This window comes from Phyllobates terribilis, unplaced genomic scaffold (genome assembly GCF_046119375.1).
Source record: "Phyllobates terribilis strain yellow unplaced genomic scaffold, ASM4611937v1 Scaffold_1__5_contigs__length_1240528914, whole genome shotgun sequence".
Classification (NCBI taxonomy): domain Eukaryota; kingdom Metazoa; phylum Chordata; class Amphibia; order Anura; family Dendrobatidae; genus Phyllobates; species Phyllobates terribilis.
This window is the reverse complement of record NW_027362761.1, coordinates 720,853,029-720,871,625: the sequence shown is the minus strand read 5'-3', so window position 1 is coordinate 720,871,625 and position 18,597 is coordinate 720,853,029. Positions and strand designations below refer to the sequence as shown.

The 18,597-nt window shown below is 41.1% G+C and overlaps 1 protein-coding gene across 13 annotated transcripts in view; it reads left to right on the top strand.

Moving 5' to 3' along the window:
* ADGRL3 (adhesion G protein-coupled receptor L3) overlaps nucleotides 1-18,597 on the top strand; it is a 1,088,292-nt gene that overhangs the window by 380,627 nt on the left and 689,068 nt on the right. For all 13 annotated transcript variants that reach the window (XM_073686326.1, XM_073686314.1, XM_073686318.1 and 10 more), the window contains exon 5: nucleotides 14,767-14,876. In XM_073686326.1, the coding sequence (XP_073542427.1) occupies nucleotides 14,767-14,876 (110 nt within the window). The remainder of the gene's footprint in view (nucleotides 1-14,766; nucleotides 14,877-18,597) is intronic.

The following is an 18,597-nucleotide window of genomic DNA, read 5'->3' as shown; positions in this document are numbered from 1 at the left end:
ACTTAATGCCGTTTATTGTAAGCTCACCTGCTAGGTCACATTTTAGCTTTCTTTTGCATATTGCTGGGTGTGACAACACAGCTTCTAATCTTAACTAGCCAGACATGTAGATTTGTTAGGCCAAGAGGAATACACTATTGTGTTTGTGTTGACTTTTGAATGTGTGTGTTTCTTTGGCTGGTCAAGAAGGGCAGTGACTCAGTGTTGGGGAACAATGATGTTGTTACTATGCTAATTGCATATTGTACTAAGCCAGCCAGTTGATGATTTACAAGAGAAGGGGGATACCAACTATGCAAATTAATTAAATGCACAAACAATGAGACTTGAGTCCTGCACTTTTCCCACTGACCTGGGAATGATGACCTGAGCCACAGAGAAATATAAAAAGCGATTTCTATCATGCTGTAAAGAGAATCAAAGATTAGAGTGACTTTTTAGGACAGTAGTTTGGTAGCATGGCTCCATCCAGAGAGACACAGATTTGGATTCTACAGGATTCCAGCCTAAGTGTACACGAGCCTGACTGGAAGGATACAGATCTGCTCCATTGACCATCATGGAACCCATGGATAAATTTGTGGATATCAGGTTGGGACAATGAGGTCACCTGGTCCCATGGATATGTTGTTTTGGGTTGCCAGGTGGGACCCTCCGGTCTCCTGGAACCAATGGAGACGTTCAGAGAAGCCATATTGGGACCAGCTGGTCATCTGGCCCCATGGAAACTCTCGGAGAAGCCAGGGTGGGACCCTCGGGTTTCATGGCCTTGTACGTCGATGGACTGTCAGCTTCGTAAGCTTGCGGCTACTTCTCTGTGGAGAGCCGCCAAAAGCAGGGGGCCGCTGGTTGAAGTAGTTGGCCCTGGAAGTCCCAAGGTCACAGCTTTTCTATTCCCGGTGGGCCAGCGGAAGGGTGAGACTGTGTAATTTTACACCATCTTGGGTATTTGCTGGGACTGTTTTATGTATTTATTGTCTGTTTGGTAGTTCAGTAAAGTATTGCCACACAGTTTTACCCTCACCCTGTGTTGTCTGAGTAGTATTATGCCCATGGAAGACCCCGGGTCTTCACACTGGGCATGTTGAGATAAGCATTTTACAGTAGTTCAGCATTATGGTTAAGCACTTGCATCACCTGGATAAATCATTAATTTATGAGGATTCTGAAGGCCCCCTTACACATTAGACTAATGTCAGCCAATATCAATGGGTTCGGCCAACAGTCTAATGTGTCCACTTTCACACTGCTGATCCTTTTGTTCTCACTAAAATAAGCGGATGATAGAGGTGTCTAGAAGTGGCTCTTCTAAAGAACACAGGAGTGCTTGGTAGAGTGAGCCCTTCTGTGTCTGTGAGTGTCTGGTGAGATAGCTATCGGCCAAATGATCAGCCAAACTATCTTTTCGCGACAGCTATCAAAGGGCCACATTCACACGTTGAGTATTTGGTGAGTTTTTTACATCAGCCAAAACCAGGAGTGAAAGAATCATAGGAAAAGTATAATAGAAACACGTCACCACTTGTGTATTTATCACCCACTCCTGGTTTTGACTTACAAATAATTATGTAAAATACTGTCCAAATACTGAATGGGTGAACATGGCCTCAGGTGTATTGGTGCCTAAGTACATGTGTATAATAGAGTAGGCATCAGTGAACACTTCCAGTTAGCTGTCCCCTATCGCTTCTAACACCATTCAGCATCAGTGCTTGTTGATGATACTACAAGTCAGTGTTTTTGCCAACTCGAGACAGGCCTATTTTGGGCTTAAGGATGTAGAGTTTTCCCGGTTAGTTTTTTTATCAACATATTCCAAGAGCCAGAAACACTTTCTTTTTTCATCGATGTTGTCATATTGGGGCTTAGGGGCTTATTTTTTTGCTGGAAAAGATGTCAAAGACACTATTTTATGTAGATATAATTTATTGATTAACTTTTATTAACCCTTTATGGGGGGGGGGAGCGCATAGACAAAAACTATCAATCTTGCCATTGCTTTTCTATGTTTTACACACACAGACTCTGCATCTACACATGCATATTTAAATGAGGCACATATAGACACATGTAAAACGATTCCACATTACACACTCACGCGTTAGGCATGTGGAGGGAACACTTAAACAACAGAATATAACTCCAAGTAAATCAAACTTCTATGAAATCAAACTGTCCACTTAGGAAGCAACACTGATTGACAATCAATTTCACATGCTGTTGTGCAAATGGAATAGACAATAGATGGAAATTATTGGCAATTATGAAGACACAATAAAGGAGTGGTTCTGCAGGTGGGGACCACAGACCACATCTCAGTACCAATGCTTTCTGGCTGATGTTTTGGTCACTTTTGAATGTTGGTTGTGCTTTCACACTCATGGTAGCATGAGACAGACCCACAGATGTTTCTCAGGTAGTGCAGCTCATCCAGGATAGCACATCAATGCGAGCTGTGGTAAGAAGGTTAGCTGTGTTTGCCAGCGTAGTGTCCAGAGGCTGGAGGCGCTACCAGGAGATAGGCCAGTACACCAGGAGACGTGGAGGGGGCCGTAGGAGGGCAACAACCCAGCAGCAGGACCTCTACCTCCGCCTTTGTGCAAGGAGGAACAGGAGGAGCACTGCCAGAGCCCTGCAAAATGACCTCCAGCAGGCCACAAATGTGCATGTGTCTGCACAAACGGTTAGAAACTGACTCCATGAGGGTGGTATGAGGGCCCGAAATCCACAGATGGGAATTGTGCTCACCGTGCAGGACGCTTTGCATTTGCCACAGAACACCAGGATTGGGAAAGTCGCCACTGGCGCCCTGTGCTCTTCACAGATGAAAGCAGGTTCACACTGAGCACATGTGACAGATGTGATAGAGTTTGGAGAGTAATCTGCTGCCTGCAACATCCTTCAGCATGACCGGTTTGGCAGTGGGTCAGTAATGGTGTGGGGTGGCATTTCTTTGGAGGGCCGCACAGCCCTCCATGTGCTCGCCAGAGGTAGCCTGACTAGCATTAGGTACTGATATGAGATCCTCAGACCCCCAACTCCTGGACAGTCTTTGGTGCAACGTGACGTTGGTGGATGGAGCGAGACATGATGTCCCAGATGTGCTCAATCGGATTCAGGTCTGGGGAACGGGCGGGCCAGTCCATAGCTTCAATGCCTTCATCTTGCAGGAACTGCTGACACACTCCAGCCACATGAGGTCTGGCATTGTCCTGCATTAGATGGAACCCAGGGCCAACCGCACCAGCATATGGTCTCACAAGGGGTCTGAGGATCTCATCTCGGTACCTAATGGCAGTCAGGCTACCTCTGGCAAGCACATGGAGGGCTGTGCGGCCCTCCAAAGAAATGCCACCCCACACCATTACTGAACCACTGCCTTCATGCCGAAGGATGTTGCGGCAGCAGATCGCTCTCCACGGCGTCTCCAGACTCTGTCACGTCTGTCACATGTGCTCAGTGTGAACCTGCTTTCATCTGTGAAGAGCACAGGGCTCCAGTGGCGACTTTGCCAATCCTGGTGTTCTGTGGCAAATGCCAAGCGTCCTGCACGGTGTTGGGCTGTGAGCACAACCCCCATCTGTGGACGTCGCGCCCTCATACCACCCTCATGGAGTCGGTTTCTAATCGTTTGTGCAGACACATGCACATTTGTGGCCTTCTGGCGGTCATTGTGCAGGGCTCTGGCAGTGCATCTTCTGTTCCTCTTTGCACAAAGGAGGGGGTAGCGGTCCTGCTGCTGGTTGTTGCCCTCCTACGGCCCCCTCCACGTCTCCTGTTGTACTGGCCTGTCTCCTGGTAGCGCCTCCAGCCTCTGGACACTACGCTGACAGACACAGCAAACCTTCTTGCCACAGCTGGCATTGATGTGCCATCCTGGATGAGCTGCACTACCTGAGTAACTTCTGTGGGTTGTAGAGTCCGTCTCATGCTACCACGAGTGTGAAAGCACAACCAACATTCAAAGGTGACCAAAACATCAGCCAGAAAGCATTGGTACTGAGATGTGGTCTGTGGTCCCCACCTGCAGTAACACTCCTTTATTGAGGGTGTCTTGATAATTGCCAATAATTTCCATCTATTTGTCTATTCCATTTGCACAGCAGCATGTGAAATTGATTGTCAATCAGTGTTCCTTCCTAAGTGGACAGTTTGATTTCACAGAAGTTTGATTTACTTGGAGTTACAGTCATATGAAAAAGTTTGGGCACCCCTATTAATCTTAAGCTTAATGTTTTATAAAAATTGGTGTTTTTGCAACAGCTATTTCAGTTTGATATATGTAATAACTGTTGGACACAGTAATGTTTCTGCCTTGAAATTAGGTTTATTGTACTAACAGAAAATGTGCAATCTGTATTCAAACAAAATTTGACAGGTGCATAAGTATGGGCACCTCACCAGAAAAGTGACATTAATATTTAGTAGATCCTCCTTTTGCAAAAATAACAGCCTCTAGTCGCTTCCTGTAGCTTTTAATGAGTTCCTGGATCCTGGATGAAGGTATTTTTGACCATTCCTCTTTACAAAACAATTCCAGTTCAGTTAAGTTTGATGGTCGCCGAGCATGGACAGCCCTCTTCAAATGATCCCACAGATGTTCAATGATATTCAGGTCTGGGGACTGGGATGGCCATTCCAGAACATTGTAATTGTTCCTCTGCATGAATGCCTGAGTAGATTTGGAGCGGTGTTTTGGATCATTGTCTTGCTGAAAGATCCATCCCCTGCGTAACTTCAACTTTATCACTGATTCTTGAAAATTATTGTCAAGAATCTGCTGATACTGAGTGGAATCCATGCGTCCCTCAACTTTAACAAGATTCCCGGTGCCGGCATTGGCCACACAGCCCCAAAGCATGATGGAACCTCCACCAAATTTTACTGTGGGTAGCAAGTGTTTTTCTTGGAATGCTGTGTTTCTTTGCCACCATGTATAACGCCTTTTTGTATGACCAAACAACTCAATCTTGGTTTCATCAGTCCATAGGACCTTCTTCCAAAAAGAAATTGGCTTCTCCAAATGTGCTTTTGCATACCTCAGCCGACTCTGTTTGTGGCGTGCTTGCAGAAACGGCTTCTTTCGCATCACTCTCCCATACAGCTTCTCCTTGTGCAAAGTGCGTTGTATAGTTGACCGATGCACAGTGACACCATCTGCAGCAAGTTGATGCTGCAGCTCTCTGGAGGTGGTCTGAGGATTGTCCTTGACTGATCTCACCATTCTTCTTCTCTGCCTTTCTGAAGTTTTTCTTGGCCTGCCACTTCTGGCCTTAACAAGAACTGTCCCTGTGTTCTTCCATTTCCTTACTATGTTCCTCACAGTGGAAACTGACAGGTTAAATCTCTGAGACAGCTTTTTGTATCCTTCCCCTGAACAACTATGTTGAATAATCTTTGTTTTCAGATCATTTGACAGTTGTTTTGAGGAGCCCATGATGGCACTCTTCAGTGGAGCTTCAAACAGGAGAACAACTTGTAAGTGGCCATTTTAAGTAGCTTTTCTCATGATTGCATACACCTGGCTATGAAGTTCAAAGCTCAATGAGGTTACAAAACCAAAAAAAGTGCTTTAGTAAGTCAGTAAAAAGTAGGTAGGAGTATTTAAAACAAGAAAATGATAAGGGTGCCCATACTTATGCACCTGTCAAATTTTGTTTGAATGCAGATTGCACATTTTCTGTTAGTACAATAAACCTCATTTCAAGGCAGAAACATTACTGTGTCCAACAGTTATTACATATATCAAACTGAAATAGCTGTTGCAAAAACACCAATTTTTAGAAAACATTAAGCTTAAGAATAATAGGGGTGCCCAAACTTTTTCATATGACTGTATATTCTGTTGTTTAAGTGTTCACTTTATTTTTTTGAGCAGTGTATATACACACTCATATACACATTAGACACATATAAAAATGGCATAAGTCCAAAAAACACTGTGTGTAAACACCCTATAATCGAGAAATATTTATCTTCCGTATAGATTGCAATTTTATTTTTTTAATGATGGAAATTTTCGTGGTGCACTTTTATAGGATCAGAAGATTGTTTTGTTTTCACCTTCCCCAATTAAACATCACTAACTATATAAGAACTTGTTCTTTACAAGATGAGTTGTAGGTTTTGTAGGCGCCAATTTCACACACACTTTTGAAAGTGTTACATTTATTTTAACCGTTATTATGTGTTAAATATGGGAAAAAACATTTGCTCCATTTTTATTCATGCCATTTAGAAATCAGCATAAATGATGATGCCCCTTTATCATCTCAACCAGTTTTGCTGGGAGTCACCCTGTTTTAGCCATACTCACCCAGTCACCATGTGAGATACAGCTGTCACTATTTCTTTGGCCCCACAGTTAAAATAAATGTAAAAAGTATATATTATTATTGTAGGTCAGTGCAGGGTTCTCACAGTTCAGCAAGGACCCTATGTAGCTGCAGAACTTTTTAGTTTGATGGGAAACATTGAGTTATAATAACTTCTACTCTAGACATGGAGGGCTCAGGTGATGACCCAGTGTAATGGCGGCAGTCACTGCAGGATGGGAACTTTCTGCTACGAAACTTTGTTTTCAGGTCATAGGACTGTGGGTACAGTACATGGACAAGTTGCAGTAAACACTAGGTGAGGAGGAGGAAGTGTCCAGTATGAAGGCTCACACTTTTACATCTGCTCACACACGTTATGATGTCTCCACAGTACATCAGTACATTCAACCCCTAAAACAGTATTATGCACCCACAGTTCCCCACAAACAGTATAATGCCCCCATATACAGTATGCTATAGCCCTGTCAATACAGAATGAGGCTCCCAAAGTACATTTCCCCCACACAGTATATCCATGCCTCCCAACTTTTGAAGAACAGAAAGAGGGACAAACTAGGCGGTGCGCGTAGTGCTCCGCGGCAAATTTTGGTCACGCCCCTGGCCAACACCTCAATCCATGCCCATTTACCATTATCTTATTATCTTTCTCCCTTAGCAGGAGGAGATGTCAGAGGGGTGCTGGTAGTGAGGGAAATTCAGCAGATGCCCGAGACTGCAGGTTGTAGACCCAAATCCAGGACTGTCTGCTGTATCCGGGACAGTTGGGACTGGAGATGAGCAGATGGATTCCCGGGTCTCCACTCCAGCGTCCAGATCATTGCTTCCCGGCGGCTGGACGGGAGGCTGCGAATCTCTTATCTTTCAGGGCTGCGTGACATCATCTGTACGTCCTGCTCATCTCTTGTTGGGACCTGTAGATTATATTGTGTTCATTCATTCACAGTCGGAGCCGCCAGAACTTTCTCATCTTTATGTAGCTTCACTATATGACATCCGGCTTTTTTGTGTCTGTAAGGCCGTGTTCACACACGGATACGAGATGTGCAGCATCTGAAACTACGGATACTGGAAGCCTGTGCTAGCATTTCTTCTGCGGTGTTGCTATCAGTGTGTCAAGAGTGGGAGAAGAGGATTGCATGGACAATCCAACACAATGGGCAGCACTTTGAACACATTTTATAAGTGGTCATAAACTTGTAAAAACTCATGAAAGAATAAAGTCACGTTAAAGCCAAGCACACCATTGTTTTTCTTATAAAATTCTCAATAAGTTTGATGTGTCACATGACCCTCTTCCCATTGAAAAAAATAAAGTTGGATCCAAAATGGCCGACTTCAAAATGGCCGCCATGGTCACCACCCATCTGGAAAAGTTTTCCCCCTCCCATATACTAATGTGCCACAAATAGGAAGTTGATATCACCAACCATTCCCATTTAATTTAGGTGTATTCATATAAATGGCCTACCCTGTATATATATATATTTATATATATATATATATACACACACACACACATACATACACACACACACACACATATATGTATCCATATAAATGGCCTACCCTGTATATATATATATATACACACACACACATATATATACACACACACACACACACACATATATGTATCCATATAAATGGCCCACCCTGTATATATATATATATATATATATATACATACACACACACACACACACACACACACACACACACACACACACACACACACACACACACACACACACACACATATATGTATCCATATAAATGGCCCACCCTGTACAATAAGCCTATACTCAAAGCCTGCAGTACACCATACAGACAGAATTCTAGCAATGGTTTCACTAGAGCTGGTGGCTCAGCAGGATAAGTGTCTACTGTATCAGTAATGTTTAAAGGTTGTGGTTTCAAGACCAGGGACTCACAGAAAAATAATAATCTTGTAATTGTTCACAAATTTACTACTTTTATTTATAGGATCAAAAAAATAATTTTCTTCAGCTCAGTATACAGGCACCATAAAAATACATTTCTATACACAATTTATTTCTATGGAGATGTATACTGTGCTTCCGTACTGTCTGTGCTTCTGACCTGCATTGTAGAGTCAAGTTAACTAAATCCTCCTATGTTAACCATTGAGTGCTGTAGCTCAGTGGTTAGAGCTGCAGCCTCTGGACACTGAGTTCCCAGATTGAGTATAATATAACTTAATTCATTCACTGACTGTTGAGCAGCCCTGCCCCCCAAGGCGGAGGAGCTACAGAGTGACATCAGAGAGGTGAGTATAACTAGAACCTGGGAGAACAGCTGAGACGTGACAGGACAGTCCTGCCGAATACAGGACAGTTGGGAGTTATGAGTATATCAATCCCGGAAGGTGGTGTTCAAAGAAAAACTAACAGGTCTGTGAGAGCCAGATTTCTTGCTGGTTGGTAGGTGATCAAATACATATTTCATGCAATAAAATGTAAATTATTTAAAAATCATACAATGTTATTTTCTGTTTTTTTTTTTTTATTCTATCTCTCACAGTTGAAGTGTACCTACGATAAAAATTACATCTCTCTCCATTCTTTGTAAGTGGGAAAATGTGCAAAATTGGCAGTGTATCCAAATTATTTTCCCCACTGTATATATATTGAGTGCGATCACTATTTGTAAGTTTTTTTTTTCCATGTTTGAGTTCCCTTATATTCACAAGCAGATTAGTGGGATCCCGGATCTGAGACCGCCCCCCCCCCACCCCCCAATTTACTGAAAGACCCTCAAGAGGTGCACAACACAGGCAACAACCTCACAGATTGGATAGAAAGCAAAGCTGTCAAATAAATCTGTACCACTCTCTGTTTGTGCGTTCAGACAGGAGCTGTGCTCTCCTGTCTTCTATGCTGTGGACATCTCAGGTAGGGAGGGGGCGAGCTCAGCAATCGATGGGGGTCTCAGGAGCTGGAGCCACTGATTTGTAAGGGCATTCAAATATGAAAGAACCTTATAAAGTTTTAGTTACTCTTTAAATACCAGTGGTATTGCGAGCATCAAACATTCTGGGCACATGACCCAGACATATTGCCCCCCATCACTTTGAACTCTATTGGCATTAACAGGACACCGACGCAGGCAGTTAAATAATATCAGTGCATTTAGCCAACTGTGTCGTACCGCTATATAGTTGCTGTTGTAGTTGGGAAATTAGGATTGCATGAGAATAAGCTTTATTTTAGGGGGCACAATGGTGGCATTATATTTTTATAGCTGGCAGGGAGCATTATTACTATTCAAAGAGAGGTCTTGAGGGGCATTGTTACTTTACACAGTAGTTAGGGCAATTTGGTCTTACAAACAAAGTATGTTTTCATCAATAGATCTTGGAATAATAATAAGTTTGACAAATGTGTTAAAAATGTTACTGATATAATCTTATAAATGTGCTCCTGCTGTGTACTGTGTAATGGCTGTGTCTGACCATGCAGAGCTGCTCCAGTTAATGGTCAGCAGAGACCACAACTTATGGCCAGGTTAAACAGCATAAAAATAAGTTGAGAGTTATGCTCTTTGTTCATAGAGTGTAAGCTATTGTTGAGTGTCAGTCTGAGTACCTCCCAACTTTGAAGGACAGACAAGGACAAATACTATGAAAGAAGCCACGGCAATTTATATTTTATGCTAAGCCATTTATCTAACCTTACCTACACAGAAATATTGCTCATAATATAGCCCGTTAGTGTGTCGACATAGTGCAGTACTGCTTTCATGACCTCCCAGGCTCCCACACACAGTATGATGTCCTCCATAATCACCCCACACTATAGCGCTCCCACAGCCCTGCTTACACAATATGATGTTCCCCACAATACATTCCCCACACTCAATATGATGCCCTTACACCAGGTATGATGCCCCCACAGCTACCACACACAGCATGATGGCCTCCACAGTACATTACCCCACACAATATGTTTCTCTCACATGCAGTGTAAAGTGCACACAGCCCCCTCTCCCACACACAATATTATGCTCCAATGGCACATCACGTACAGTATAATGTCCTCCACAGTACAATCTCCCACACACACAATGATGTGCCCACAGTATATTCCACCCCCCACACAGTATGATTCTCCCAACAGCACCCCACACACTATGATGCCCCCAGAATGCCACAACACAGTGTGGTGCTGCCTCAGTACATTCTCCAACAAATAGTATGATGCCAGTAATACAGTAAGATGGCCCCCACAACCTACCTTCACACAATATGATACCCCCAGAACAACTGCCACACAGTATGATGTCCCCACAGTACATCCCTCCAAACAGTATGATGCCCCCATAACCCCTCACACCCCACAGAGTACGTTCCTTTCCACAGTATGCGCTCCCCAGCACACACTTGCTTGCATGTCAAATCCCTGTTTGCTGCTCTTGGGTAGCTCCACAATATGCCTTCAGGTCACATGACTTAAAGGTCATTGCAAATTGTTTAGTCTCTGCGCTGATGGTTCCTTGTCCCACAATTGTTTTCAACTGTATTTTTGTTCTGAGGATACAGATGCAGTTTTTCATTGAGGAACATTTTTCTGATACACATGCGGATATGTGTACCGCAACATTATCCTTGATATATAGCACAGAAAACACTAATTTAGTGTGTGTCAAACAGTCAAAACAATCTATTGGGCATATTATTCACTTTGTACGTATTGTGAGATCACAGCATTTAGTAGGTGTGATCCCTCTATTGGTGTAATTTTCAAAATAAACACCTTAAAAAATGTTTTTTTGTGTCACTATATGATACCCATACATTTTCATTTTTCCATCGACAGAGCTCTGAACGGCTTGTTTTTTTGTTGAAGAAGCTGTAGTTTTGATTGGGGAACATTTATAATTTTTATGTTTTTTTATTCATTTTTTTTGAGAGTCAGGATAAATAATAGCCATTATGGCTTCGTTTTTATATTTTTTATGGCAATCACTTTGCAGGATAACATAATAGTTTTATAATACAGACCATTAAAGATGCAAGGACAACATTGTGTGTCCTCAATTTTTTTCTGTAACTAGGCCTTTTTTTTTGTAAAATATACAATTTTTCATTTTTTTTTTAACATTTGTTTTTATACTTATAAAAATTGTGGAAAAAAATGCTTATGTCCCACAACGGATCTCCTTTTTTGGGGGGGAAGCAGGATGAACAATAGTCAGTTTGGTTTTATTTTTTTTCCCCTTTTTTTTCATTCTACGGCAGTAATTGTGTGGGATAAATGACATAATAGTTTTATTGTACAAGTCATGTGTTGATACCAAATATGTGTCATCAATTCATTTTTTTTCTGTACTACTGCATTTTTGTAAGAGTGATGTTTATGTTTTTTCTTTTGTTTTTAATCAGTTAACATTTTTACATTACATTTATTCTACAATATTTATTAATCCCACATTTGATTCCTTGATCTCTTAGATATTATACTGCACTACTTATGGTAACTGAGGGAATGCTACTGACCGTTGCATGTAAGGGGTTAATCTGCCAGGATAGCATATTGCTTCGATCCTGGGTGCTTAAGCGATAGCCATGCTGTCCTTAACAGCCAGCTGCCCCTGCGGATGGCATGAGCACAGCTCTTTTAGCCACTCCAATCCGTGACTCTTAGGGCTCTTACCCATCACCGCCAAAAAAAAATCAGTCCAATGTTGTTCCTGAAAAGTCGGACGAGAGTCATGCAAGTACAGTGCGATTTTTCTCACCTAGCATCCGAATTACATCTGTATGACATGCGTATGCAATCCGTATGCAATGTGATTTTAACATTAGCTTTTACATAGAGTAATTCTGTATTTCATTTAAATATAGTTTTCAAATTAAATATTCTTAAAGGGAACCTGTCACGTCATTTCAAGCATCTAAACTGCCCCCCAGTGCATTGTTAGTGATGCAATGTGCATTACTAACACACCTTTTTCATTAAAGCGCCACACTGTGCAAGCGCGGGATTCTAGTGACCTCAGCGCAACCAGCGAAGTCAATAAAATTTAGTGGGTGGCGATACCCGTGACTGAACAAAAAATTAAGCACACCCCTATGACTAAATGAGCTGGTACGATATAACTATACAAAGTCCTTTTTGAACATCATTATAGTGCCATTTTTAATGAAAATAACGTGTTAGTGATGCACATTGCATCACTAACAACTCACTGGGAACAATTTAGATGCTTGAAATGACGCGACAGGTTCCCTTTCAAAACATAGTTAGATAAATAGAAATGTGTGAGATATATAATCAGTGCTTTGCGTGGGTAGCTTACTGTACATGTATTTAAGTAGTAAATAAATAAATGAAAAAAATGTTGTGGGGTCCGACAGCTGGGGGCTGATGTTTATAGCCTGGGAAGGGGGTAATACACATGGAGCTTCCCAGGCTATTCATATCAGCTCACAGATGTATACTTAGTCTTTACTTGTTATTAAAATGGAGGACCCCTCCAAAATGAAGTGGGGTCCCCACAAAAATTAATAACCAAATAACCAGCAAAGGCTAGGCAGACAGCTGCAGGCGGATATTAATAGGCTATGAAGTAGCCATCGATATTGGCCCCCTCCCAGACTAAAAACATCAGCTCTCAGCTGCCCTAGAAATGGTGCATCCATAAGAAAGTTCTCACCTAGCGTACATAAAATCACTCCAGAATGGTGAATAAAGTACAGTTTGCGACTTTACAAACATATGGAAAACCCAAACTCCAACAGGAGAATGGAAAAAATCTTCAGGCACCACTGTGTGATATTTATATAGCTGAACACCAGCAGTGGTAACGGACAATAATGGTGGTGCAAAGGCTAAAGTATGGCGTCTATGCAACAAGTAGAAAAAGGAATAGCAGCACTCACCAAGTCCTTTGGCTAAAAAGTCCTTTATTTCATAGTGTTCTGGACAATCAGATGCTGCGGCCTATCTGAGGTGGAGCGGAGACATGCGGGGAGACGTGAGGATGACGGCTGTTTCGCGTCTTACAAACGCTTCTACAGGTCCAAACTATAGTGCTTTTGCACTTCCTCTATAGTTCTACGCTGCACCTTTTCCTCTTGTCTCCACTGCACCTCAGATAGACCGCTGCATCTGATTGTCCAGAACACTATGAAATAAAGGACTTTTTTGCCAAAGGAATTGATGAGTGCTGTTATTCATTTCTCTACTTGTTGCATAAAACCCAAACTCCACCCACAAAGTCGGACATAAAAAAAAGCAGGGGATCACTTATAAAATAAACTTTAAAGAAGGCGCAAGTGAGAAACTGGCGAAAACCACCAAAACTTGAAGAAAAAAAGGCGGAAATGCAATACTGAATCGGGTCCCAAATGTTTTACATCACTTTATTGAATAAGATCTTTAATAATTGTTCTATGTATTTTATTGCATATAAGTAAAGCCCGTGTTTATTGAGGTTAGTGTCGAGTCGCCTGGTGCCATTTGGCAATTGTATATATTAGTCTCTGTATAGAAATACATGAAACTAAAGCATAAGGCCGCATTCAGACGTCAGTGATATTTCAAGTGTGCAAAAATTTGGCCGATTTTCATCAGTTTTGAATCAGATTTTCAGCTCTGTTTGGTCGGTGTGTCAGTGTTTACTATCAGTTTCATTCCATTTTATTTTTTTTGCATACAAGAAATTTTCACAATCTCTTTCTATTAAATGAGAAAATCGGACAGCAGGTTGATTACAGACCGATGGCATCTGAGTGTTGTCCGATTTTTTTCATGGACCTATTGACTTGCATTGGCGAGTTTGATCTGTGACTTGGAACAAAATGGACATGTCTCCATGATTTGGTGTGGACCACTCAGTCTGCAAAAATTCATGGACATGTGAACAGCCCCATAGATTATAATAGGTAGAAGTTCAACCCGTAAAAACCACTAAGGCTACGGTCGCACATTCAGTAATTGGTCAGTATTTTACATCAGTATTTGTAGGCCAAAATCAGGTGAGGAACAGTTAGAGGAAAAGTATAATAGAAACACGTCACCACTTCTGTATTTATCACCCACTCTTGATTTTGGCTTACAAAGACTGATGTGAAATACTGACCAAATACTGATAGTGTGACCGTAGCGTTCTAGAACTCATTCGTGAAAAGCTGACGTCTTAATGATCTCTTTTTGTCCCTCGACTTGGCTTTGACAGAGTTTTATAGATTGTTTCAGCTCTCTCTTTTTTCAGTTCTTATTCTGTTTTTCATCCTGGTTTGGTTTAAACCCACGTAGTTATGTTGGGGATGACTTTAAAACTTGCATTATTTGAGAAACTGAAAAGTTATTCTGGAGAGTTCAGATTTTAGGGTATTTGATTTTCTTAAATATGAAATATTATGAAGATGATAAATAAGGACTTCATACCATACTTTCTATTTCAGATGCAATAATAGGACTCAGTGTGCCGTAGTGGCTGGACCTGATGTATTTCCTGATCCCTGCCCAGGGACTTACAAATATCTTGAAGTACAGTATGAATGTGTTCCTTACAGTAAGTATTATTTTTTTTAATAAAATATGAGCTCTTAACCTTCTTTATTACTTTATATGTTTGTTAAAGGGATTGTATGATACAGAATTTTTTTTTTTAAAAGCAAAGATGCTCTCAAAATTAAAAAACAAAGGCATACGTAACCATCAGCGCCCCCCATAGAACAGGTCAGGCCCACTACAAAGATTATTGCCTTCTTCGTTCAGAAGTCACAGAACCCCTGCAGCCTTTGATTTGCTACAACATTCAGATGACTAGAAGAAACATCAGTTAATGTTCTTCTGTCACCTGACCGCTGCAGCCAAAGACTTCAGAGGTCCCGTGACTTCTGGACAGAGCAGGTAACGCTTCCAGAGCTGGTCCAGATCTCCTGAGCAGCCTGGGACGGGGGCACTGGTAGGTGAGTATGCTTTCCCTTTTAATTTTAAGAGCATCCATGCCTCAAAGGAAAAAATCCTATATCGGACAAGTGTCTTTCTGAAGCTTTCGTTGTGAGTAATGTAATGTGACAAAAATAGGTTATGTAGAGCTTATGCACATAGACATGAAGCGTTAGAGGCAGGGCTCAGAGACCTTACAACTCCTTAGTACAGAGCCGTTGAGAACAAAGTCCCTATGCTTTCAGATGAATCTTACAGAGGGATGGTAAAGGCTTTGTATACCTCTATAGAAGTATTTGTAAAGGTGATTGTGACTTATCACCAAGATCACGCTGCCTTTGAAAATATACTTCAGGGATTCACCAACCTATTGAAAAAAGTCACCACCATCCTCTGTAGTGCATTTTTATATTCTCATATTGACTCACAGCTAACATCTGTTTTGCCACAAAAGAATTCTTAATTCTTAAAACTACAAATAAGGTGTTCTTTTTGCTAAAGACGTTTTGTGTGAAACCACCCTAGGGGTATATTCACATGGAGTAGATTGGTTGCAAAAAGACCTGTGACTGAATATCATCTCCATTGATCTGAATAGGGTTGTATTGGCAGCAATCACATTACGATAGGACAGTCACAGAAATTTCTGCAGCAGATCTGCCTTCTTCATTTAGAAGACATTGAAGCCAGACTTCTGAAGACCCCCATAAACATAAGATTCTAGTCAGCCAGTCATGTAATGGGTTTGTGGGTGCCTCTTGTGTCCATCCCCGGCACATGTTAGGAGAAGATATGGGTTTAACCGTTTGAATTTCAACTCCTGATCCATTTGTTCTCCGGTAATCAGGGGCCAGGAAAAAGGTGACTATAGACTTGGTGGCGGGTCTCAGCTTCTCACCACCTGGCTTTCCTTGATTGACATCTCTCTTCCTATCAGGGTAGCTATAGAGAAGGTATTGGGCCCTATACCGTTCACTAATCAGGGTCTTCAAAGACCATTCCAACATCACCTCTATCCTCTCTAGAAGGGAGCATTCACAGGGCCTTATTTTACGGTTTGTATTACGACTACAACACCCAGAACAACAGTGACACATACAATGCTGCTAGTTTAGTTTAGTAGATGGGATAGGCATGGGATGAACATGTTAGCCATAACATGGACCCTAAAATGTGGTGAATACAAATTTTATGATGCACAAATTGCCTAAATAGTCTATCACCACCTCTTCTCACACACCCACCACACACAGAATTCCCTCCAACACTGAACATTTAGACTATACTAACCAATGACACTTTACCACGCAACAGATCCTGTTTGATTGAGAGCTCCGGTCAGCGCCATTGTCACATCCCTAGCCCAAGCTATGCGCTCTCTGATGTTGCAAAAGGAGGCCGGTTTTTCTCTGCAGAATCGGACTAGTGCAGTAACAATGAAGCTGGCCACATGAGGAGCTAATATCATTCTCCAGTGATCCAATCAGCTTCAGAGTAGTGCTTACAAGTGCTATAGGAAAGAGCTTGTAAGCTTTGCTCTGAAGCTGGCTGGATCACTAGAGCATGATATTAGTTCCAGCATATGTTCGCTCACTGCCGATGGCGACCAGTAACCTAAACAAAGATTGGTAAAGAGTGAAGTTAAGAAACTCTTATGTTGTTGAGAACATCAAGTATCTTCAATAATAAGTCAATTGAAAAGTTGCTTGTTTTACAAGCACTTTGCAAATGTAACTGTTGAAGAACATTAGAATAATCCTTTAATGCCTGGCAAGCAGGCATCTGTATCTCAGTCATACACTTTGAGAAACAGTGTCTCGGTACAATACATACATATTGGAATCGTCTGCTTAATTATATACTGTATAAACATAAAAAAAATATATATACATACTGTATAAATATATATATGTATATATATATATATACAGTATATACACACACACGCACATACACACACACACTCCTCAACATTAAAATTGCGATGCCAGGAAGGAAAAGTAATGGAATTATGGAAATCACAGAATCGATAGACATGTTAATGATATGCAGATTATTAAAAAATGTAAACAAATTTTTCAAAAGTGTGATTATTCAGCATTGAGTATGAGCGATCTCAGAAATATGTGCATTTACATGCGTTGGTATGCTATTGTCTCACATCGAGCATATCTGGGCTATAATTGGTAGGCAATTTCAAAAGCAGCTGCCAGCAGCGAATCTTGATAATTTGCATGCCAAACTACATTCAGTGTGGCAAAACGTTCCTCAGACAATCATTAATAAACTTGTTAATAGAATGCCAAAAAAGTGCGTGTATTTCTGTGTGTGGCAATCATATTCAATACTGAATAAATTGTGATGTTTTGCAAATGTTTACATTTTTCCATAGTTTGCATATTACTAACATATCATTAGCGTGTCTATCAGTCCTGAGATTTTCATAATTCAGTGACTTTTCCTTTTTGGTATTGCAATTTCATTGTTGTAGAGTGTATATATATTGAGGACTTTATATATACAATAATGTGCAAAAGTTTAAGGCAGTTGTCTGTGGAAAAAATGCTGAAAAGTAACAATGATTTAAAAAATAGAAGTGTTAATAGTTTATTTTTATTAATTAACAAATGCTAATTGAATGAACAAAAGAATAATCTAAATCAAATCAATATTTGGTTTGACCACCCTGTGTTCAAGACAGCATCAAAGAATCAATTCTTCTAGGTACTCTTGCACACAGTTTTTGAAGGAATTTGGCAGGGAGGTTATTCCAAACATCGTGGAGAACTAACCACAAATCTTCTGTAGATGTAGGCTTGTGCAAATCCACCTATCTCTTCATGTAACTGGATGCATAATCGGGGCTCTTTGGGGGACATATAATTACTACTTTCTTTAAACTGAAGTTATTTCTTAATGACATTAGCTGTATGTTTGAGTTCATTGTCTTGCTGCAGAAAAAATTTGGAGCCAATCAGATGCCTCCTTGATGGTACTGCATGATTGATAAGTATCTGCCAGTATTTCTCAGCATTGAGGACACCAAGAAATTGGCAACATTGAGCACTGTTGATGCAGTCGTTGACAACGGAAAGTTAGTGCAGCAGATGAAAGATATATCATGCTTACTTCCCTTCGAAATTAGAAGATGTCCAGCAGTGCCATCAACTCAAAACCATATTGCAGCCTTAAAAACACATACAAACAATAAAAAATGACACATCAGGCCTCACCCAAAGAAATTACAATAAGGACAGGTTAATATTTTTACTAATCTGGTAGTGTTGTGCTGAATGCACAACTTCTACATGTGTGTTGATATTGAGAGCTGGTACAGCCAT